Source organism: Salminus brasiliensis, chromosome 2 (assembly GCF_030463535.1).
Source record: "Salminus brasiliensis chromosome 2, fSalBra1.hap2, whole genome shotgun sequence".
Lineage (NCBI taxonomy): Eukaryota > Metazoa > Chordata > Actinopteri > Characiformes > Bryconidae > Salminus > Salminus brasiliensis.
In genome coordinates, this window is record NC_132879.1 from 22462767 (window position 1) to 22487378 (window position 24612).

At 41.7% G+C, this 24612-nt stretch overlaps 1 protein-coding gene across 3 annotated transcripts; it reads left to right on the forward strand.

Annotated features, from left to right (window-relative positions):
- Positions 1–458: 458 nt before the first annotated feature.
- ciartb (circadian associated repressor of transcription b) lies at positions 459–9873 on the forward strand. 3 transcript variants are annotated; one of them, XM_072670809.1, is made up of 6 exons: positions 459–616; positions 3166–3628; positions 4250–4325; positions 5229–5307; positions 7117–7246; positions 8102–9873. In XM_072670809.1, exons 2-6 carry the CDS (start codon positions 3206–3208, stop codon positions 8516–8518), a joined length of 1125 nt encoding a protein of 374 aa, XP_072526910.1. In that variant the 5' UTR covers positions 459–616; positions 3166–3205; the 3' UTR covers positions 8519–9873. The 3 variants fall into 3 exon arrangements, with proteins under 3 accessions (XP_072526910.1, XP_072526909.1, XP_072526911.1); XM_072670808.1 differs by having other exon boundaries at positions 460–589; XM_072670810.1 differs by lacking the exon at positions 459–616 and adding an exon at positions 755–832.
- Positions 9874–24612: the final 14739 nt, after the last annotated feature.

Sequence of the window (24612 nt, forward strand, 5' to 3'; positions counted from 1 at the left end):
AATCTGCAGGATTTTGTACAACGACATGCTAACAAGACAAGCTTTAAACAAAATGTAAACACAACACGAGAACCGAAAGAGAGGTTCACGAGCGCGCGCGCGCGTGTGTGTGTGTATATATATATATATATATATATATATATATATATATATATAAAGCAGCCGAGAGCTGACGCTTGCTGACGCTCTCTCTCACACACACACACACACACACACACACACACACACACACACACACACAGTCCGGCTGCTGGACTGAAACCGATCCGCGTGTCCACGTGCTTTCTCGATTTCCATCTCATTTGAATATGTAAGCTTGGCTCGCCTATCGGCCGTGGCCGCCTTCAAACGCAAACTCTATTTGTCAGATATGGGTCTGGGAGCGCAAATCGGAGAGCCCAGCCTCTGTGCACCCGCCCTCTCAGACACGTTGCCTTGGGAGAAGTAACACGGGGCGCACAATCGCAGCTCCGCATCGCTGCAAAGCCCACACGTACCTCACTCACATCAGCGACTGGCTGCTGCACGACTGTCCTGGATTTACCGCGGAACAAAGGGAACCACACCATTCCCCCTTCGTCCTGAGGAGGTACGGCCGCCGTTCACGACCAAACCGGTGGGAGACGCGTTTACGGAGCGTTTCGGGGTAGAAACAGACGGCAGGCACGTGTACTTTAGAAATGTCAGACTCGGAGCGCACGCATTTACATAATGCTTTATATCGGGAGATGTGTGGCGTTATGTGGTGCTCGGGTGCTCGTGTGAGCTTCAGTTCATTTGACCGGGGCTGTTTTGCTTCTCGCCCGCTTCGAGACGTTCAGAAAAAATTAAGGTATGAGTTAATTAGCTAGCTGTTAGATACGACCTCTGGAGCTGTATCTAGTTTAAGCGTGTTTGCGTTTTGACGGTCTGCTCATAAAAACCACAGGGCGCGATTCTTGTAGCGTATGACGGCGGGGTTATGACTGTGGTCAGCTTGCGAGAAATGAGTAGCTAACGATTTTCTAATTGGAGGTGGGGTGTGCTGGTCTCTTGATTTTAGACTGAAGTGCTGAAGTGTCGGTGGTCTTCTTCCACCGTGCCCCACCCCTCATAAATCCAACAGGTAACTAAACTAATGCTGATGGTGGTTGTGTGTGTGTGTGTGTGTGGGGAAGCTGCCTGTCTGACCTGTTGCTCGTTACAGGAGCAGTTTTGTGGGTGTGAACGCTCAGGTGTTTTCTTCTTCGCCTTTAAGCGTTAGCTATATACTTTCTACCCTGCTAGACGAACTAGACTTTTGTTCAGGACGTTTCACAGCTGGCACAAAGCAGAAGGCCCCTTCCCACCTTAAGCTACCGGTGCGCTCTCGAAACTTTGATGCGTTAGGCCGGGAGTAGCAGCAGCAGCAGCAGGCTCCGGCTGTCGTGTGATATCTGACTGAAAGTCAAGGTGAACGGAGGTATATGATGATCACATCCCCCTCCACTGTTCTTCACCTCCTCCTCTTCCTCCTCAACAGCAGCACGATTGTTGTAAAGCTTTTGGCCGCTTAACAGAAAGCGATAAGCTTGGTTACAGTCATGATATCACCGGTAGTTTGTCACCTCTCAGAGACGTGTTTACTGCCGTGTCTACGGCAGGCTGTTACATAATGGCACTTTTATTACTCCAGAGGAAACGTGTTCATGGGCCTAGTCACCATCCGTGGACAAATCACAGTAATAAGCTATTAATGGAGGAGCTGGTGTAAGCATTCCCAGGTGATAAGATGAAGTCAGATGAATATTTACTTCATAAAGAAAGTGTGGAGTCGTTAGACAATATCTGTAGATGATAAACTGTCTTGTTTGGTTAAAGGAGCTGGTTTATCTAGCTAGCTCTATTGGGTTTATTGGTTACTCTCATTCTGATACTATAAACGGAGGAAAAGTTCATTTAAAATGTATCTATTAACTTCCAAGTTTGTTCACACGGACCTGCTGTTTAGGGTTTAAGTGAATACTATAGCTCGCTTTCTGGTGACACCGTAGTGTGAAAATCCTCCTCCTCCTCGTCCTGAAACAGGAGACTTCACACTTACTCTCTCTCTCTCTCTCTCTCTCTCTCTCTTTTTTCCCCCTCTGCCACGTGCTCATTTAAACAAAGAAACATTTGCAATCATGATCTGATATCCTGCAGCATCCCTTCTAACATGTATATCTCAATGCGACTGTTCCAAAATTCCCACGTCCCACTGTTGGAAAAGGTTAATAATACAGTGAATAGGGGGAAAAAGCCCCAGCCCACATCACAGGACTCTCAGTCTTGATTTTTGATTTGCAGTCCTGCTAATGCTAGCTAATAAAAGCAAGACCCAGACATTCCAGCTTTGGTGTTAATCCACCCCAAATGTTTTACCGTTCAGTTTTGAAACAAGGCTCAGCTCGTGCGGCTTTTATTGGATGTATCTTCGGCGCTGCCGCACCATTAAAATGGCTGTTGTGGAGGGCTATTGTTTGTGTCCCATGGTGGTCGTCATGGTCGCAGTGTTCCAGTCTCATTGAATAAGCAAGCGAGGCTCTGGGTGTGTGTTTTGGGCCACCTGGTTGGTCACACGCCACAAGACCCAAACCATTAAGGTTTTATAACAAACAGGTGGATGTATAGTTTTATTATGCATGCAAATTTAGATATATGTATGTGTATAATAATAATGATGATGATGTAATTTATAATGTAGTGTCAATATATCACCTTATTTTCAGTCGAAAGGCAAACTACCAGACAGTAGTCAACAGTCAGATAGCTCTCAAGGCCAGTCGGTGGTTTCAGTGCTTTTAAGGCAGTCAGTCCTTTTTATATGGGCACTGTTTATCCTTAGTCTGAACTGGAGGTGTTGTGACTGGATGGTGGTGGCCTGTCTCGCCGTGTCCCTGCCTCACAGGGTCAGGACTTCATAGAGACCGTGTGCTTAGGTTGGCATCTTCAACCGCAAACGTCTGCTCGACCATTAATCTCTCTGATTTGTCCAGATAGGTGACAGCCTTTAAATATTTCCCAAACTGCAGTAAGAAATAACATTCCTTTACCAAGAATGCTTTAATTTCTTTACAGTCCAACTCCACCATGCCAGCATTTCTGTGTTCTGTGTAAGGTGCGTTCCTGGTGGTGTTACAGTTGGACCTTTTTTTTTGTCTCCAACAGGTCAGTGATGGTCAGTGGTGGTTAGGACCTGTGGCCGAGGATGTCAGCTTCAGATTCGGACTATTCCATTGACTGGCTGGCCAGCGATGACGAGGAGGACATCGACAGTGAGGTGGAGGCGAAATGCGAAAGAACACAGGGGGTGCTGCCTAGCGCACGTGCATCTGAGGACAACCCTCGGACCTGCAAGAGGAGCGCAGACAGCCCGGTGAAGGACAAGGACGCCAGAAACTCCAGGAGCAGCTCCCCCTCAAGCTGCACAAGCTCCTTCTACAGCGCAGAGGGGGGGCTTTCTCCCTCAAGAGAGAATGAGGACCGGTCTGGCTACAGCCACACCTCAGAAAGCCCTAAAGGCAAAAGCAGGCAGGCGCAGAAGAGAGCATGGAACTCGGCGGTGCCGGAGCAAAAAGAACATCAGCTCACAGCCAGTCGGACCGAGAAGGACAGGCTGTTTGCATGCAAGGTGAGGCACGCCGCGCTCACAGCTGGCTTTGAGTCACACTCGACGCATGAGCAGAGCAGTGGAAGTGTCAATGTACCGAGAAGGGCCCTTATCACCTGCATGATCTAGCTTCACCCAAGCAGAATGAATGTTAGAAATACGCAAAGTGGAACCACTTCCAGGAAGACCCCTCCCCGCCCTTGTGACTAAATGGAAAAGTGAATGAGTCATTTGAGTCAACAGAACCTATATATTCTTTATAGGACGTCTATTGAACCTGCACATGCCTCCATACATGCCATTTGTCATTTGTTCTACATTCGTACACCTTTTTTTCTTTGTGGGGTATATGAGTTACTCATATCCTGAAGTTGATAATATGAGGAGTGGACTTAAATATCACTATCCTGACCTTAATACTTGAAACACGATTTGAATTTTACCCAATCGTGATTGAAAACAATAACTATTAAAAATAATGAAATAACTGAAATATTCTGAAAACACATTCTGGTTCTGGAAAAAGAGAAGGTGTTCAGAAAGCACGCCCTCGGGGCGTTTGCAACACAGTAGTTATTCTCTGTTGCAGAATGAATAGTGATCGAATACGAACGATGCTGAATGATGCTCTTTGTTCCTCAGTGTGTGGAGTTGCAGTGCTACATTCACCCGCTGTCCTCCATCCTGAACGGCCTCCGCTCTGGCAGATACAGAGAACGTGAGTTGCTCTTCTTTCAGTAGGCTCTGGGAGCCACTTAAATGCACATTTCTTGCACTCTGTTGAAGCTATGACCATTTTAGCAGTGAAGCGCTTGCCTTCAGAGCAGTTGAGGAGTATGAGCCAAATTCTGGCAGTTTGCCAGGGCATGACATACACATTCATGAGATTTGATATGATGCTGTCTGTGGTGTGCGTTTGTTTGATGCAAACCTATCATGTAACCAGAACTGTTTCCTGTTGTACTCACTGTTTCAGTTTATCACAGTAGAACATAAAGACACGGGCGCCATGCGATATAAAACACCTGAGTCTGTAAATTCACTCTACATATTCTTCACACATTAAAGCTTCACAATGGAGGTTATCTTGAAGGTGTACAGTGTTTTTTTTTTGTTTGTTTGTTTTTTGTTTTTTTTCTTCTTTGCTCTCCAGTGCCCACAAAACTAAAATGAAACACTTAAAACAACGTTTGGCCTGCATGCTTTGAGAATTAGCATCACAAGTACATTGGCTTCGACAGTGGCACTTTGTAAAAACTGTGGTTAAAGGATTGGCGAGGCATACCCGAGCCAGACGTGGCTTCAACACGTACTACCACATGGTATTAAGCCCAGTAGATGCTGAATGATGCATTTCGCTGGCCAGGCTTCAGTTCCACATGGCTTAGCGGGCTTGCGGGCACGCTGCGCACTGGGCCAGGCTGCTCACGAGCGCTTGGGCTGTGGGATCTGTGTCAAAACCCGAGACCCCCAGACTTCCTGGTCACAGAGACAGAGAGTCTGCCTCCCACACACTTCACAGGAACCCATCTGCTCCACAGACACAGCCCGGCCTGTCAGAGACAATGCGCCGGAGTTGAATGTTTAAAAAAAAAAAAAAAACTGTCTTTTCCTTTCAAAGGGCTCAGCACTTTCCAGGAGAGTGTGGCCATGGATAGGATCCAGAGGATAATGGGGGTCCTGCAGAACCCATGCATGGGGTAAGTGCGCTTTTTTATATATATATATATATATATATATATATATATATATATATACTAATGTGGAAATTGTGGACCATACATTTATCATAGAGATTGTAATTAGACCTGCATTACCAGAGTTGATTAAATTTTCTGCTCTAGTGAAGTTCAATCAAATGGTGGTACGAATTCTCAGTACAACTTAAGCTTCTGCCCATACTACCTCCACTCCCTTCTTATCCTCAGTCCTCCCACACACAGCTTGCTAGATTTTGCCCAGCCGTCACTCTGATGGCAGTGTGTATATATAGTTATTCAGTCTGATTTACCTCCCAGTGTCACATTCACCCACACTCCTGTTGATAGACAGGTGTATGTGGGCATCCGCATGCGTGTGTGTGCAACTTGCATAGCCTCAGATTTTTCTGGAGTGCTGCTGAATGGTTCCTCTGGCTGAAAGACTGTTTTTCATGTTTGTGACTTCTCAGCAAGTCCTCTCTTGCTCTAAACTCTGAAAGGCTTGTAGGCCCCTGGCTTAAACCTCCACTGCGGGCCAGCAAGAGAACCACTCAGCACTGTGAGATCAGCTAGATCAGCTATTGTTGATGTGGACAGTGGACAGTTCTTGCCCAGGTCATTAAAAACGCCCTGATCTCTGTTCTAGGAATAAGTTATCATCCAATTGAATAGCTTTCCGCCGGCAAGACCACATAACGGACAGTGATATCACTGTTAGGGGGTGAAAAGTCTTCTGTTGCTCTAAAAGACTTGAAATTTCAGGATCGGTCAGAATGGGTAATGGACACATCGTTCTCCATTTTCAGAGCAGCATTTGGCAAATGGCCCAGTTCTGCTTCCCAGTATGCTACATAGTTTTGTTAATATCCAAAAAATCTGTTCTCCTTACATTGCTGCGGTTGTTATGTAAAATATATAGTGTCTAGTTTGACAGTCTTGAAAACGTGGGTCTACAGTTTTGGGTGGGGTGCCTATTTGGGCCATCTGATCATGGCACTGAGCCAAGACAGCCCCGGTTCACCCACCAGCTGCTCCCAACACCAGAGAGACAAAGCAGGGGAGTGGCCGGTTCCCTGCAGGCACACATAGCATGAGGGGGGGGGCAAAGAGAGGTCGGCCCTCAGGCTATACCATCATGCCAGCTGGCAGTTCCTCAGAGTGGGGCCACAATTACGGAGAGGGATAAAAGTGACTTCTCTGGAAGGAGCCATTCTAGATAATCTATCGCATAAATTTAACATGCTTAGAATGGGGACACAGCAGGTAGACCTTGGTCATGTGATTTACACTAATCTCCATTAACCATCTGCTGGGGACTGTTAGAAGTCAATGGACACTGATTTGTGTGTGTGTGTGTGTGTGTGTGTGTGTGTGTGTGTGTTATTTATAAGTGTGTGTGTGTGGGTGGGCGTGTAGGCCTGCGTCACTTTTCCTCAGCAGAACTACTTTTGTTTGTGTGCAGCGCGGGTGCCAGTGCCCCGCTGCAGGCTTACGTGCCTATTTTTAGAGGCGAGAGAAACAGTTGCGCTTCATGCCACGTGTGGGCACAAACATGTGTGAATCAGCCTAGGACACGTTCTAGACTGGAGCACAGTGTGCTCTATATGTGGTGTGATGCTCTTACGCATCCCGTGAGGTCAGCAAGAGAGACTAGACTTTCGCACTTACTCAGATCAGATTGTGTGTTCCTGCCACACATACTTGTCTGAGGCACTGTGTGGTTCAACTCATGCCACGTGGATGTTTTTTTTTTTTTTTTATACTGGAGTGGGTGCCCCTGCTAAATCATATCCTTCCTGTGCCATGCAGTGAGCGGTATGTCAACATCATTCTGAAAATGGAGGAAATGCTGAAGAGCTGGTTCCCTCACATAAAACCCCGCCAACAAGCCACTGCTCTGGAGCTGACGCAAGAGACCGCCCCACTGAAGAAACCCAAGGTAATGTGTTTGTTGTTGTGGTTGTCACACTTGTGCCTTGAAACCTTGCAGGAGCCTTTCGCATATGGCAAAAGTTGGTAGGATAGAAATCCCCATGTTTGGTGTATTAATAGGCGTAGGTGTGGGTGGATACCATGCCTGGAACACAGTGTACTTTGTTACTGTATTTGTCTGTAATATTATAATCATTGTTGAAGAGGGAGGTTGGGCAAAAGCAGGGAGTTAAGCCGAAGGTAATTTAACACCAACATGCCTCACCGAACCAAACCTGTCACGAACATGTGTAAGGTGACTACTGGCAAACAGCAAAGGACAGCCTAAAATACCTATTATTCTTTAATCACTGGACCAGTGAGGAACAGGGCAGGCGGGAAGGGATTAAAATCTATTTTTACAGTTGAAAGGTACTACACACACGTCTCATGTTCCCTAAGAACAAAGGTAATTTGGGAAAAGAGTCCCCATTGATAGCTAAAGGTCATCAGAGACCTCTGCGTAAAAGAACATTCCAGGGTTATCTCTGTACAAGTTCTTCTAATTTTGCCTTTAAATAGTTGACTTGCACGTTCATATGGTGACTCAGCTGGGCTGATTCTGAGCTCACTTATAGCGCAGCTCGGCTTTTCCAAACATAGCATTCACTTGTTTGTAAGACGAATGTACATGGACATAAAGTAATAATAAACACAGTGTTAAGGAACACTGTGTACCCTCTACAGTACTCATCCCACATGTGCCTGGAATCATCCCACATGTTCTTGAAATATATAAATAAATATCTCTCTCTCTCTCTCTCTCTCTCTCTCTCTCTCTCTCTCTCTCTCTCTCTCTCTCTCTTTTCTTTGTGCTTCACAGTTGTCCTCCGCTCCCGCCCACATGTCCACCGGTCTGGTTAACCCTGCCACTAGCAGTGCTCCTCACATGGGTGCCAAGGCCATAAGGGTCAGTGACCTCACCCCCCCTGGACCCTACTCCGCCACCAACTTGAAATGGCTCCACACGTCTCCTATCTGCTCGCCGACAGCCGAGCAGGCTCAGGGGACGGTCCGGAACTTTCTAACGGCCCACAGGGACAAGGACGTAACGCAGGACAACTCCGTGTCCTCCAGTACGGACACACATCAACTTCCGACAGACTCCATGCCCAGTCGGCCTCCTCCGGGCAAGATCAACGCTCCGTGCCTGGAGAGACTGCTGAAATCCACAGAGAGCATTATTAGCCAGAAAAGCTCTGGAGGAATGGGTGGCATGGCGGCCAGCGGCTGGTCCTAGTCCACAGAGATGGCTCTGGACGATCAGAGCCTGGCCAGCACTCGCCGGAGTCAGTCAGTCAGCTCACTCCAGTGCAAAGCATACCGCTCCTCCATTTCAGCCTTCAGGAGAGACACAGAGCAGAGCAGGCCCAGCTTAGCACCTAGAGGGATCCAGCCTTTCGGATACATGCCGAAGAGAGAGCATCAGTGCACGACTGGTGTGTGTCAGTGTGTCCTCATCTAACTTGTGTGTCAGGATTGATGCTTATTGTTGGATTACATTGCGTGTGTGGGTATGGATGCGTGCGCGCGTGTGTGTGTGCGCGTGTGTGTGCGCGTGTGAGTTAGGAAAGCCCTCTAATGCTGAGCCCCCTGAGCTGTCTTTAAGGAGGATATCACTGGTGAGACAGAAAGTGCATAGACTACAGTGGCTCAGGCGGGTTGAGGCACTAAGTTGGTATCTGTGAATAAATGCAAGCATGAGTTCAGAAAGGGAAGGGTAAAGAGGGAGTAATGTGTTTTTTGGGAACACTTCAGATATTCCAATGTGTCAGTGATCTCCATCGTAGTTGTAGTTGAAATACGTGGGTTGAATGTGAATTTTGCTTTTCTTTTTTTCTTCTTTCATGTTTTTTTCTTTTTCTTTTTTCATCCACTCTACCGAGTCGGTTGATGTGACTGTTACTTCTTAGGTTGAGAAAAAAAAAATCTAGCTACGTTTTTGGTACAACAGTTCTACCTCAATCTGACACCATGTCAACGGTTGTGTACAGGACGAATGACAACGAACGTCAAAATCAGAGAGAGGGGGCCTACTAAGATGATGGTGAGCCAAATTTGCCTGTAGTGCTGGGTGGGTCTTGGGTGCGGGCTGCTCTGCTTGTGAGAACCCCAAGAGCCTCTTTCCATGACGAAAAGCTCCGGAGGCCTGACTGGTGCCATTGTATAGAATGTGAACTGCAAATTTCTTTAACTCTTGTCTTTCTCTGAGAATTTCCCAGTTCGAGGGCATCCAGTGCCTGTTAATTTGATGTCAAGCTGTGCCTGTACACTGGTTTTGAAGTGAAACAAGAACCATTTGGAATACCTGCAACCTCTGATGGATAAACGAAAGCAAATCAATCAGGAACCCTCAAAACTCCTGCCATTTCCTGTTATCACATAAATTATTGAAATTTTTGCCAACCGATCCCTGTGGTCAAGTGGGACAATGACATTTCTGTTTGCCACAGAGCTGGATGATATCTTGAGAGGGAGAAGGTATTCAAAGTTTGTGTAAATATTTGAAGTTGTTAAACTACCCTTTGCAAAGTGGCCTTTATAGTGTGATATTTTATACTTTCGAAATAAATGTGGTTATATTTGTTTGGCGTATTCACATTGTCTCAGCCCACTTTTTTCGTGTCTTTATCCACCTCCTTGGACTGTTCTGAGACTCCACAGCCAATCGTGGTTTCCTATGATAACTTTATTATTCTTGTTTGGTTAATTCATAAATCGAAAGACGAAGCATTACTGTATCCCAGATACAGTAAATTTCCTTATGTTCTCAGTATCTTTTTGATGTCCCGCTAGGAGACCACTGCATACTGTGGTCTTTGTTTTCTAAAGCTTCATCAGCATTCGGATATAAAGGGATTTTATGCAGATATCCCTGTCATCCTTAGCCATCTCACCACAGCATACAAACCAAACCAAGCAAAACTTAACCAACCAGTCCGGTACATCTAAAAATAGCTGAAACATGACTCATGTTAAATCACAACTTGACCTTAGAAAAATGAATCTAATACCTGTCAGAGAATTGTGAATAGTGCTGGAGTGGTCTCAAATGATTAACCACCCTTGAGTTTCTGGGAAGGAGAACGTCAGTGGGGGGAGTGTCCCGCAGAATCAAAAACCACATCCTCATGGGAACAGAAAAGAAAATGTTGTTCTGTACAGCAAGCAATTCAAATGGGCTTCTCTTTCCCATCCTCCTGTGGCTGTAGAAAATGAAAATCAGGCTTATAAAACCAACCACTCTCAACAAACCCTGAAAAAGTCACGGTTTCACTTCTTGCTACAGTTCTTAGGAAAGGTCTCTTTCTGTTGAAACATGCCTGCCACTGCCATTATTCCTTATTCTGAGAAACAACCCATGTTCAATGTCTTTCATGATGATTATGTCACTGATTGGAAAGCAGGTCAGAAGCTCATCTTGATGCAGATAATCTTTGTAACGTCTCATGCAGAAGATGTTACTCAGTGGTCTGTTTCTGAGCTGTCAGCAGAGTGAGTTAAAAGAGTAAAATAAGGACCAAGTCTCAAGAGAGTCCTTCCATTTTTATGAATTTGACATATATGATCAGCATGAAAGCACAATGTCACAAAGCAAACACATATGTGTGTGTCTGAGACTCATCCATTGGTTATATCCTTTTTACTTTTTTAATAATGTATACATTTTTTTCATGAATTCTGTCTTGCCCATGGTAGTGGTAGTCATGCCTAAGACCTCTTACTATTGTAGTGTGGTGTGCTTGTCTGGCCATGGAATCGAACCCTACTCTGCAACAGGGAGAGCAGTGGTGTTACCTGCTACACCAACCAATAAACAATGAGTGTTTTTTTAGTGGTTCTTTGCATGGACATCCAGTTCTAGCAATATCTTTTAATTGGCATAGAACTTTTAAAGTTCTTCAAGCACCTCGTTTAACAGAACCCATCAATTACATGATTCTGTATGGAACCCTCATTCTACCCTCTGCTACGTGAGGGTAGTCCCAAATAATCCCTTTTGATAATCCACCCTACACCCTAAAGAGGTGCCATCTCATTTACAAACAGTTCAATAGAACCCATGCGTTGGAAGTTTCTTTATTGTACCAAAAGTGGTTCTGCTGTGGCATCACCCCAAATAACCCTTCGTTTTGGCACCTTCGTTTTTAAGAATGTAGGATGCAGTTTATGCCTGACTTTGCCTGACTTTGGCAAAGCTGTCTCTCAGAGGAGGATACATCTGCATGACAGGAACACACTGCCTCAGCTGAACTCTGCACGCCAAAACCCACATCACATCCTCATTCAGAAGGGGGCAGGAACAGTCAGACCCCAACTTCTGCTTTTCAGCCTATTGTTGCTGAGTGTTTTTCACACACTTTTCACACACGCACTTTCTGGAAGGAGAGAGCAGTTGGTAAAGGCCAGGTGGGCTGAGAAAGAACTGTTTGCTAGAAGCTCAGCTCATAAAAAGACTCTCGAGCACTCTTAATCATCGAACAATTAGACTAATAATGACCACAATAATGACTGAAAGTGACTGAGCCCATTTACAGTGCTCATAGTAAACCTGAGGAGCTTAGACCGCATGCTCACAGAGAGGTCCACAGAGAACCATAACGAGTGATGGAGAATAAATCCCTTTCACACCAATCAAACTGATTACCTCCAAACATGAGCGTGAAATGCTAATACCTGATAATCACCAACACAATCTGGCCTCTCAGAGGGGGCGCTGAATATCTGTACAGCATAGTGTTGGGGTCCTTTTGAAGAGATGTAAAATACAAAACCACAGGGTTTATGCCAGAGCAAATAAAATAGATCAAAATTCTTAAAGGACGCTACTGTTTGAGTTGGCTTTGCTGGCAACGTTTGGTGGTAATGTGCTTTTGGATCCAGATTAGCTGAAAAGGACAGTGTGGTGGTGGTGGTGGTGGTGGTGGGGGGGGGGGGGGTGGTCCTGCACTGACCAAGATGAATATCTCTCTCTCTATTCCAGTAATCCCTCATTGACGGCAGAGGGAAGTCCCTTTGAATAGAAGGAAGAATGACATTAAAAAGTGATAATTTGCAGTCATCTGTCTTGTAGGGTTTACACAAATGGCAATATGAAAATCCTCATAAAAAATTCCACACCATTTGAAAACCACTCCTTAATTTAAACATTTCGTCACCGTTGGAGCTATAGAAACAATCCATAATGGACTATTATAAATCCCAGTACTTCATGGAACAAAATTAGGAATGTTCTTTCCTTCAGGATTTTCAAGGTGTCTCTTACAACCGTGTCGATATGCAACTGTTTTGGAAAAGAAGTTGAATATTCTACAATTCAATTTATACAATTACAATACAATTCAATACAATTCTACAAAAACGAGTTCATTTCAACCCATGATAATGATCATAATTTTCAGACATAAGATTGTGACAGTGGGCGAAGGGTAGTAGCATTTCATTTGTGGGATGTGAGATTGTAGAACTGCCATTGTGAAGATGTACCGAGAAAGGACATTTTGTGCTTCCCAATAGCATTGAGAACAGTGGTGCCCCACGCCAGAGAGTGAGTGGTACAGAGCGATCAACATGCCAGTTAACCTCTATAATGAACACCTTCCATCTCCTTATACAGTCCATGCCACAGCGTCTCGAGTCATCTGAGCCACTATTAGGTAGGTGGTCTTAATATTTTGGTCTGTTTGACTGTGTATATGGATATATATTTTTCTACGTATCCCATACATTTCAAATACATTTTTTATACATTTCATTCCAAAATACATTTGCATATTTACTGTGTATCTGTAAACAGATTGTTTTTGTCAATTTTCATACGTTGCACAAATTATATTTGATAAATACATTTTGAATAAATATTTTTTTCCCATGTGGGTTACAACAGGCTGAGGGAATAGATAAAAGCTCTAAACCTAAAGTGGAGTTATGCCATAATTTAATTTTTGGAGAACAACCAGCCCCAAACTCTTCCTTTCCATCCTCTTACCCTTTATGTACCCTGCTTCTCAGTCCCACCATGTGTCAAACAAACTTCTCACCCACCTCCTCCCCATGTTCTCATGTTCGCTCACCACACCAACGGAGGGGCCTGGCTTCACGCGCTGACCACAGGAAAGCCGAATACTCCAAATACTACCGCCCTCCTACCTCAGGGCACACTAGCAAATACCTAAAAATATCTGCATTCAAATCATTTTGATTTGTCCAAAATTTAAGATTTATTTTTTATCATAAAGGGGAACAGAAAATATGAGCATAATACAAGGCAAAATACATTATCTTTACAGCAACAGTATGTTTTAGATGAACCTGTGTATAAAAAAATAATATAAAAAACTTAGCCCTTGTGACCATGTGATGGCTGTAGGTTAGCCTGGCTAGCTCTCACTATGGGCTGTTTACATGCATCATTTTATATCCACCAAGAGCTACAGTAGATAAACATAATGTAGGTATGCATTCTGCAATTGTAACACTCCACTCAAAGCTGTGTTCCTCAGGATCAATCTTGAGAAATATCCAGCCACAATGTAACCTGCGTCCGTTTGAGCCCTGCTCTCCACTATTCTGTTGTGTGGTAATTGTTACTGTATATAAGGAAACCTGAAACCTCAAAACGCATTATCCATTTATTGTCTAAGCTCATTCGTACAGTGATGTCTTCTCCATTTATCTGGGAAACAGTGAAGTTGGGAAACTGCCCAATGTAAACTGAACTAGATGAATTCCAAACAATGCAAGTTCCATGCATGAAGAGCATGTTTCTTTCAATAGTCCATGTAGCAGAGTAATGTACAATGAAGCTATGTTGTGTAAATAAGCTCAAGAGGCTGAGGGAACGTACAGTCAAACTGGTGTCTGCTTACTGGAGGATGTGGCAAATGATTTCTCTCATGAGAGAGCTGCTAAGCGAGCTAAGGAGAGGCTGCACACACATCACTATTGGAGATCACTGAGACGGCACTGGTTGCTGTGCAGTTACTGGCCTCTGTTACATTGCATAAGCAGCAGGTTTGCAAAAGGAAACGCCTTGTTGATTAGAGAGGTCAACGACGAATGGTCGGACTGGTTTGAGCTAACTATGGTAACTCACTATTAGCAATGATAAATGATCACTATGTACAACTGTGGTGAGCAGAAAAGCATTTCCGAATGCACATCGCATCCAACCTTAAGTCTCTAAATGGTTTACATAGGCCCACACTTCAGGTATTCACCCGTTTCAGACTCAAAATACAAAATATGTGAAATAGGTACCCAATACGTCATAGCAGTTTCTGGTTTAGAATTATTAATAGAATACCAAACCAAGTGGTTAAGGGGTTAAGGACGATGGGCTACAATAGCAGACATTAAAGAGAGTCTATTAAAGAAAGGGGGTTTGAATCTCATGAAAAAGGGAAAAAGTTGTAAAGTAAAAAAACTGGATCCGCTAAAAAACTTGAACAATGTAGCCCTATCTTTCATATTGTAATACAGTTTGGGCAAATACCTTTTCTACTAGTCTTCACCAGAAATGTTTTATTAGGATTGCAACCCAATCAGATTTACATGTACTCCTTTATTTCAGAAACTCAAGATTCTTACTATTTATAATATGAAATATTCCAAAGCAGTTCATAAATTACTTTACAGCTAATTTAGTTCATTCATATTTAAATTTTTACATTTTCATTCTGCAAAATTGCTCACTTGTAGAGGTCAATTTCTTTAATATGATTCAGGGCTACTAAATTGTAAAATGGGCTTTCACATTTTGCGAGAAATTATTAATTTATAAAACATTATAAAAGACGCTTAAAAGACCATTTGACAAATGTATTGTTACTTTTTTAAATGTATGTTTATTTAAGAAATTGTAATATTATTTAGGTAGAGGCTTTGTATAAGCCTATATGGTCTCTACCCGCACTGTATGTGTATACTCATATTTTAAATCGTGAAATAAACTAAAATAAACTTCCAGCATATTAATGCACCAGGACACAAAGCAAAAGTTCAAGTCTCAGACTTGCTTCATGAACATGCAAAAAAGGTCCTCAGTGGTCTTCCCAGTCATCGGATCTGAATCCAATAGAACACCTTTGGGAAGTGGTACACTGGGAGATTCACAGCATGAATGTGGTCCGGAAAAAATAGCAGGAATTGTATTGAGAGATCCAACCCAGTATTAGTACAGTATTTCTAATATATGTCTTGCTTCTCTCCTTTCCAAAGACTCAGAATTCCTCACAATTCTTAAGAATCTTCTTAAAGAACAGTAATTTGCTGTTTTGCTTAGCTTTGGCTATTCCATCCATTTGTTTAGCTTCAGATCATGTACATTTAGATACAAAAAAAAATCTAAGATTAAGAATAGAAAATGCTTTTGAAATGATAGAACCTTGATTAAAATATGGTTTCACTCCAAGAGTGACATTCACATTTATTCTTTGAAGCAATGAAAGACCTCAGTGCCATTACAGCAAGAGCCAAATAGGATACAAATATGCTAAGATTCATTACTGGAACACAACATCCTCTACTTGGTGAACTGACGGTTTACAACACCAATAAAGCAAAAGCAGAAATGAGAATTAAATGATTGCAAATTATATTGCGAATATACTTTGCTAAGCAGCTGTGAAGACAGCAGCATTAGTGATAATTGCTAAAATGTTAAATGTGTCAATGGACTGTGCTTTCTTCATGTGGGTTTGAAAATGTGAAATCCAACATATTAACAGGTACAAGCAGGAATACGTTCAGGAAAGGCAGCTCATTTAAAAAAGTTAAGGACAGTACCACTCTTGGTACTTTGAACATTTGGTCCACTGCTAATTGTATGTGTGGAAGTGCAGAGGTATTACTGTTTAATGCTCAGACTGGTGTTCCCAGCATGTACACAACCTTATGGTAATTTACTCTGCACCCACCATAACATGTTTTGTAACACACATAATTCACATATGCTTTTATACAAATTCAACAAATAGCCTTCAACTAGCATAGATCTAAATGCTTCAAACTGAGCTTTTTTTAGCCAAAAAACCCACTTTTGGTTCATGTTGGTAATTGGGATGTGTGAATGTGAACCTTAAAATGATCTAAAAACATTACATCAAGTGAAGATTGATCTGAGAGGGTGAAGCTCAAAGCTTGCAGAGCCCAGGTATCAAACCCACAACCCTGTCATCAATAGTCTGGAGCTCTAACCACTGAGCCACCACTGTCCCAACTATGCATATACTGTACCCATGAATCTCATTAGAAAAAAGTTATCTTCAAATAATTGGCACTAGGAAGCATCAAGATGCAGCGCAGTCTGCAGAAGGCAACGAGCAGTAGTTAAAATATCCAATTACCCGATTTTCTGTTTAGTTTATGAGAGAAGCTGTGAGACACTATTTGATTGGCTCTGAGGATTTAAAGAATAGAGTAACAAAGGGCCAGCAATGGTGATCCAACCCCATGAACTGTTATTCTACATTGTGTAATAACCTTCACTTTTCACCCTTTTGTCTCGGTGGCAAGAACATTGGAAATGTTCTCTTTCATGCTGGCAGAATTAGAAAATCGCTCATTAAGTTGTTAGGAAATTCAACAGGTAATTTGTTCTCACCATACAGAGATAATGATATCATTTGTCACAGAAGGCCTCACACTTCTTACTGCATGAACTATGGTGCTCTTTTTATAGATGTAAAAATAACCTGAGAGCCGATCATTATAACGATCACACCTTTTCCCTCAGCCAAGCACAAACAGGTCTGTTTCTCTTTGATTGGGTCCCTGTAGCTTTTATGTCGATACAAAGGCCAAAAGAGAAGAATCAATCAGCAGATGGCTCTTTAACTTTATTGAATTTAGAAATTGCACATATGAGGTCAAGAACCGGGCTGAACGAATGAATGATACCAATGCTGGCCATTAGCCAATGAACTCTGAGGTTGACAAATTGCATGTTCATAATACAAAATGATCTCATTTGTAAAATAAGTGTAATGGCTTAATTAATTGAATGAATAGCTGTCAAATATTGACTCCCCAGTAGTATCTGTGCCTCGATTGAACCACTATAGTACACGTGTTCGAAATGGACGCCATTAATCGACTGATTCCAGTCAGATCAGCTTTATTATTACAGATTTTGTCGTTTGGTGCTTCCAAAAAGGTGTCACATTTGAATTAAACCCCAAACAGATACGTACAGCCTGCTCACAATAGAGATGCTTTGTTCAGAGATGATTTGGTAAATGCACGCCTAAATGGCTGGAGCATTTGATCTGGAGATGTAAGATGATACAACATCATTAACAATGCAGGAGCTAAAGCAAAGGGGTTTGGTAATGGCCTGCATTTGCCTGCCTAAGTATGCACAGATAGGCTATAGCATGGTCTAGGGTGGTCTAGGTATTCATCCACTCTTTTGAATACTCGATCTATTTAACTTTGGAGACAGAGAAACTCAAAAGAGATATTTTAACAGGTACTACCTAGCTCAAGAGTTTACTCTTGCTTAGCCTCCTTAATGGGGTAAACTTCTACTCACTGACTGTACAAAAGGGTGGGATCTGTAATTCTAACTAGGGTGGCAGATCAATATTGTTAATAGGTCTTATTCTGGAAAGTTCTTATGAGAATCAGGACTCATATGAAAATATCAAATAAGCCACATGCTTCCGTTTCGCAATAAATGCAATATTTATTATCTATGAAGTGGAATTTATTGATTTAATAGTTGCAGCAAATTACTGTTGGTTAACACAGACACACACACAATCAGGAAGAAAGAAAAATATATTATTTATATTATACTGTACTTTTTCACATAATGTGAATCAGGCAGCTGTTCTTTACTCTGTGTCACAATTTCATGAATAATAAAAATGACTTTAGAATGACTTGGAATATAATTTTTTTATATTGACTTCCATTGAAAGTTAAAAAGGTTTATTTCTTCTACGGCATGTTGGAGGTTTGTGTGAGATAGCGACAATATTTTCAACCCCTTAAGACTAAAACGTGGTAGCATCACATTTTGCTGCAGTAACAGCCATTGGCCATTCACCTGTGTTGCATTTGGCCATGTGCTGGAATTACTGCCCATCCTTAATTTGTGTCAAGATTCCCAGTCTCCACTATGTATCCTCACAACATAATGCTACCACCCCCATACTTCACTGTTGGCCACACTTTGGCACACGCACACATTTTAAATCTTGGCCTAAAAGCTCAATTTCTGTCTCATCTGACCACAAAATGTTACCCTACATTTTAACTGGGCCACTCTAATGCTTTCTGGCAAACTCCAGATGTGATCTGATGTGTTTGTTTCTTCAGTAATGGCTTCTTTTAATGGCTTCCCTCTCATACAGGCCAGTTGTACTTAATTATTGATGTCATCAACTGGTGTACCTTCGTTCCAGTCTCATCCACTAATGACACACAATTCAATGAACTGCCTGATACCTTCACTTTCTGAGGTAGTTGAGCCTGAGATTATATGCAATTGGCTAGAAAACTGGGTTGGGCTTTCTGGCCCAGTCTTAGTTTATATGCTTTTTTAAGTGGATCATGAATATTACATTGAACTGAGTACTTATGCTTCCAAGCGACATGTAGTATCTTGCAGAACCCCCCAAAGCTCAACTTTGTCCCCTTTATTATCCATTCTACATATCAATAGCTCATATCCTCCCAAATTGTCTCTTTTCAGGAGAAGAAAGTAATGTAAATGAATGTAAAGTGATTTTACTCCGTTATTTATGGGGTCACCAACCTTATCCACAAGGGGCCAGTGTAACTGCAGGCTTTCTTTCCAGTCAAGCGAGAGCATCTCATATGGCCAATCAACTGTTTGAATATTGAGAGCAGCTGATTAAACAAGTGGTATTAGGGGTGTTCTATCTTGAGTAGGATAAAAACATGTAGTCATGGCCTGTTGTGGATAATGCTGGTGACCTCTGAATTATGTCAAAAGGTTAAAAGACGAAACAGAAAACAGAAAAGAAAAATAGAAATGCACAGTTTGGTTTTTATCAGTATACAGTGCCTTTCAGATTTGCACACTTGGTAAAAATGAAAATTGTTGTTATTCAACATGAAGCACAGAGAAAACATGCTGGTGTATGTAGACTCTGTGTTTATGAAGGACAAAAACTCAGGAATCTATGAAGTCATTTCACACCTAAATGGTTATAAACTTGGTATTTTCACACTTTTAGACATCTTCATACTTCTACATAAAGAAATGTTTATTTTGTGTATCTTCCAGTGGGATCATTCAGGTCAATATGCTGGTCACTTGCACTACTAAAAACAATCACTAACGTTTTTGTTTATATTGATTTGAGCCAGTTTTTTTTATCTCATCACATTTGATTGTTTTTGTGTAGTTTATTTTTATTATTTTGAATGTATGCATTTATTTATTAGCTTACATATTTCCTAATTACTCTGTAATGTCCTTTGTAATGCTACTTCTTTTTATTGTATCCTGTTGTTTATTAGTCAACTATTATTTAAATTAGATAATTGGCACTTATTGTTAATTTTCATTTTAGGAAGAGGTCTTTAACATTAAAATAAATGTATTTACATATATAGTAGGCTTGTGATTAAACTGTGCATAAAAACAAAAATCTAAAAATAATTGTTTCATATTTGCAATTTTTTGTCAATTTTAAAACTAACTCCACCATGTGAAGGCTGTACTTTTGCCTCACAAGCTCTTACTGTCATTTCTATCATTTCTATCGCTGCTGTCCAAGGAAAAACATATATCTCCAGATTTTCTCTTTTTCATTTGAACCCTGTAGCTGCTCTGTACATTGTGAAATAATTCTAGAAGAATAGACAAATTAATGCTCTAAATGACTAAAAATAAAATAATGTTTTACATGACTTCTGTTAAAAGTTTCTAATAGAGTTTCTATAGAACATTTCTAAACATTTTCAGAGTTTTTTTTATTGGACAGCTATGATATGCTTCAAATTATACTATTATGTTACTAGCACCCAGAGCGTCAATTAAATAATACAGAACTGAATTCTGTAACTTACACACGCAACTTTATTTACAATTTATAATGTTACTTTTAAGATATCAAAATATACCTAAAATATCTAGATTTGTCAGATTGCTGTCAAAATACACAACTTTGCTATGGAAATATGAGAAGACAAGCAAAAGTGATTTAACTACACAATATTAAATATCTATTATTACCCCTCTCTCACCTTTAGCATTTGTTCTTTCTTAATAATGTTTGTATGAAATGTGTGTGTGTGTGTGTGTGTGTGTGTGTGTGTGTGTGTGTGTGTGTAGGAGAGACTGAGAGAGATGAATATCACCAGAGACTAATTTAAACACCACTGCATCAATACACCCCACCCACTGACATCAGCAAATCCCCCATTAATTACTGCACTGGGCCTTCGTGCATAGAAGTAGTCAAAGGGCTGAGTCCCAAACAAACAGCATTTAAGAGCAGATTTCTATTTGATTTGTCAAAAATAAGATTTGCTACCATAAGATCCACCTTGTTGGAAGATAAAGGGCTCTTATGACCTACAATGTCTACTTAATATGTTATTTGTCATGTCCTGTAATATTGTATAATTCAGCATTACTCACCCCCACAACCACATCAGTTTCACAGCTACTATGTATGTTTTCATCCATTATTATTCTTTCACTAAAACCCATCATGCTGTTCACAAATTTATTAGGCACCCAACGGGACCCCCCCCCCCAAAAAAAAAAAAAGTATTTAAGAAGTCAACTGCTTTACCACTGAGGTAGAAGCTAACATAATCAGACTTGATATTCAGTTTCCCATAAGTAATATGCGCTATTTGCTTTCAAAACTTCTAGTTATAGGCTACTTTTTTCACAAGCATGCTTCATAATAAATGGCACTTTAATCACATGGATTGAAAGGATACAACTAAATATTCATTCATTTATTCATCTTCTTATCTGCTTCTTCCTGGTCAGGGTCGTATTTGGTCCAGAGCCTACCCAGAAACTCTGGACGCATGACAGGAATACCCTCTGGACAGGGTGGCAGTCCATCGCAGGGGACCACACACAAACACATTCACTTACACACTCACACCTAAAGGCAATTTAGCACTGCCAATTCTCCTACCACGTGTTTTTGGGAGATAGGAAGAAACTGGAGTACCTGGAGCAAACCTGCATGGAGACAGGGAACACACACCTCAGAAACTCCTTGAAGCTAAACTAAGTTTTAAATGGTAAAAAAAAAATCTAGGCTTGTCCACCTGACAATTCTGCCACTGGTTTTAGGCAGACCACCCCCCAAAATCTGCCCAAAGCAGTTCCTCTTTTCCTTAAGACACAATGTCAGAAGAGAGATCCTCACTCTCGACTGAGCACTGCTCCAGTTGACAAATAGGCATGTTTGCAACAAACACAGCAATGGTTTCTGTTTTAACTGAAGTGTCCCTTTAAAAGCTCCCACTGACTCAGACGGATTAGGCAAGCAGAGATACTCCCCTGGGTCTTTATTCGCAGGTGAGTTGAAAAAAGCATGTGTGTCTCAGCCTACTATCAAGGGCATTCAAATCCCAATCTATTAATTCTATTCTGTAATTTCATATTACATGATTTACAGAGCATGCACTAGGCTTGCAAGGAACTTACAAAATGTAAATATACCAGAGTGAAAATGACACATTTTCTTTGTTGTTACAGGCAGTACAATTGTAGGTTCTCTGTGAGTCTTTCCCAGTCTGGATCACATATAGCAGTGCCTTTAACCCAGATAAGGAGGAGAGGCCTAATAGCTCTCTAGAGAGGCAATGCTCCACATATCTTTTGTTCTCATTTTTTGGATAAAGCCTTGCTTTATTCTGTCAAAAAACATACTGTATATATAGTAAATGACTTGGAATACAATCTTTTTAAACTGCCTTCCATTGAAAGTTAAGATGTTTTTTCATTCTCTTGTAAGTTAAAAAAATGTTTGCATGAGAGAAACAATATATACAGTCATGTCAGAATATTATTATATTATTAACTAGCCCCTGGGTTGGAATGAACTTGCAGGGTTTGCTGTACGTATAAATAAGCAGGCATACTAGTCAGTTGTAGCAGAGTGCAAAACAATTGTCATGGAAAAAGGACGTGATTTGACTGATGTCTAAAAGGGCACGATAATAGAATACCAGGTGAAGGGTGGTAGCATCTTGGAAACTGCTAACTTCATGGGATGATCTAGAGCTGTCGTAGTGAAGATGTACCGAGAATGGGCTTCTCGCCAACATGCCATTTAGACGAGAGGGGAATGATGACTCCAGCAAGTGGCACAGAGCAATCGACGTGCCGCTGTGCACAAGTTAACCCTCCATAATAAACATTTTCCATCACCTAATACTGTTCATGCTATGACGTCTCGCTACTGTAATCTAAGCCAAGAGTGTTTATCCCACTATTAGGTAGGTGGTCATAATATTCTGATATGACTGTGTATATACACCATATGTCCTTATACAAGGTATATATACACCTTTGTATATACACCTTTTAATTAATGTATTTAGCCTCTTTGCTGACACAGATGTGCAAATGCACACACACAGCTTGCCTAGTCCCTGTAGAGAACTATTGCCAATAGAATAAGACTTTCTGGAGCAGATCTATCATGCCTAATGCCCGACATGAGCTAACCCTCCCCACCCCAACATTGAGCAGTGGAGCAGTTCAACTGTGTTCTCTAGAATTATGGTAGGTGCTCCATTCAATACTTTTGAGATGAGTTGGGTGAGGTGAGCTGGTAATCTTGACCTCACTAACGCTCTTGTTGCCGAATACAATAAAATCTTCACAGTAATGCTCCAAAAAAAAGTCTTCCCTGGGTAGAAGAGACATTTATTCTAACAAAAGCAGAATAAACTGTTTATTAATATTGTAAAATAAAATCATCAAGGCAGCAATCATCACAGCAGGAATACCCCCCTATCGCAAGGTATCACACACTTATTCATTTCTTTACTCACGCTCATACGTCATTCCCTACTATGTGTGTTTTTGGTAGTTGGAAGAAAACTGGAGTACGTGGAGAGAAATCCCACACAGATATGGGGCAGAGCACATATTGTTGTTATTGTCATTATTACTAATATCTCAATAACTCCTCCCCTGACCATAGATAGGCCAGCTGCTGGACGGTGACACTAAATCAGTAGCTTTTCCTCTCTGCACTCATTCAAGGTTATATTTTGATCCATTGAGCAGCCAGATAAACTCTAGATTAGGGTAAATGTCAGTGGGGCTAAGGTTACATGAGATACAGGCTGGAGCGCCTCTTTTCCACATTTCTAAGAAATATTTAAACCTTGATAAACTTGCCTGAGACAAAAAAAATGTCTCTAACAGGTCTGAGATGTGTAGAGAAGAGCTGTTTAAACCAGCGCAGGTTTAGGCTTGAGTGACACAGAGGCAGCAAAGCATCCTGAACAGACACCTTCATTAAGCAGCCTTTCCAAGAATAGGGCCATGCACTGCTCCTGTACCAATGAATAATGGAGAGAGCCCTCCAGGAGCTCATCTCCTCTCCACTATCATCAGGGCCCAAATATGGCCTAATGATCACACAGACTCAATGAGTTGCTTCCATGCATGATTCATGAGTAACAGCCCTTCACCCTCACTCACATGTAGCAGATGAACTGTTCCTGCCATCACCTGCTATATGTGAAAACATCCAATTAGCCAGTTAGTCTCATGTATGACATTTACATACGAAATCCAATTCTTGATATATGCATTCACACACACACACACACACACACACACACACACACACACACACACACACACACACACAACATGTTAGCTAGAGTGTATTTCTGGAGTTAGAGGAGCATTTCTTAATACTGGCAGCTGAGTAGTAAGGATGTGGGGGTAGTCCATACAGATCAAGTGTAACAGTTGCTCTCTCTCTCTCTGTCTGTCTCACTTTCTGTATGTGTGTGTGTGTGTGTGTGTGCACAAGATGCCATTCTGTTACTCCAAATGGTAAAGTCTGTGTCCCATATTCAAAGCACACAGGCCGTGAGTGCTCATTGAGGGCCTGCCGGCTTGCCTAAAATCTGCTCCTATCCCAGACTGCTGCTTTTGTTGCTGGCTGATGCAAAAGTCCTCTCTATTGAAAATTCATCCCCACCTGTCAAATGAAAAGTAATTACTTTAAAACCCTGCAACCATTCAGCATTAATTACCTCACTGCATCATTAAGGCAATCAGAGGCACTCTCTGAGCGTTCGTGGACAGCATGCCTTGGCTGCGTGTGAGATCAGTCTGTAAAAATAAATTGCCAA

Coding starts and splice junctions, on each gene's coding strand:
- ciartb (XM_072670809.1), top strand. CDS start 3,206: ATGTCAGCTTCAGATTCGGACTATTCCATTGACTGGCTGGCCAGCGAT. Junction 5,308..7,116: donor CTGCAGAACCCATGCATGGG/GTAAGTGCGCTT, acceptor TGTGCCATGCAG/TGAGCGGTATGTCAACATCA. Junction 7,247..8,101: donor CCCCACTGAAGAAACCCAAG/GTAATGTGTTTG, acceptor TGTGCTTCACAG/TTGTCCTCCGCTCCCGCCCA.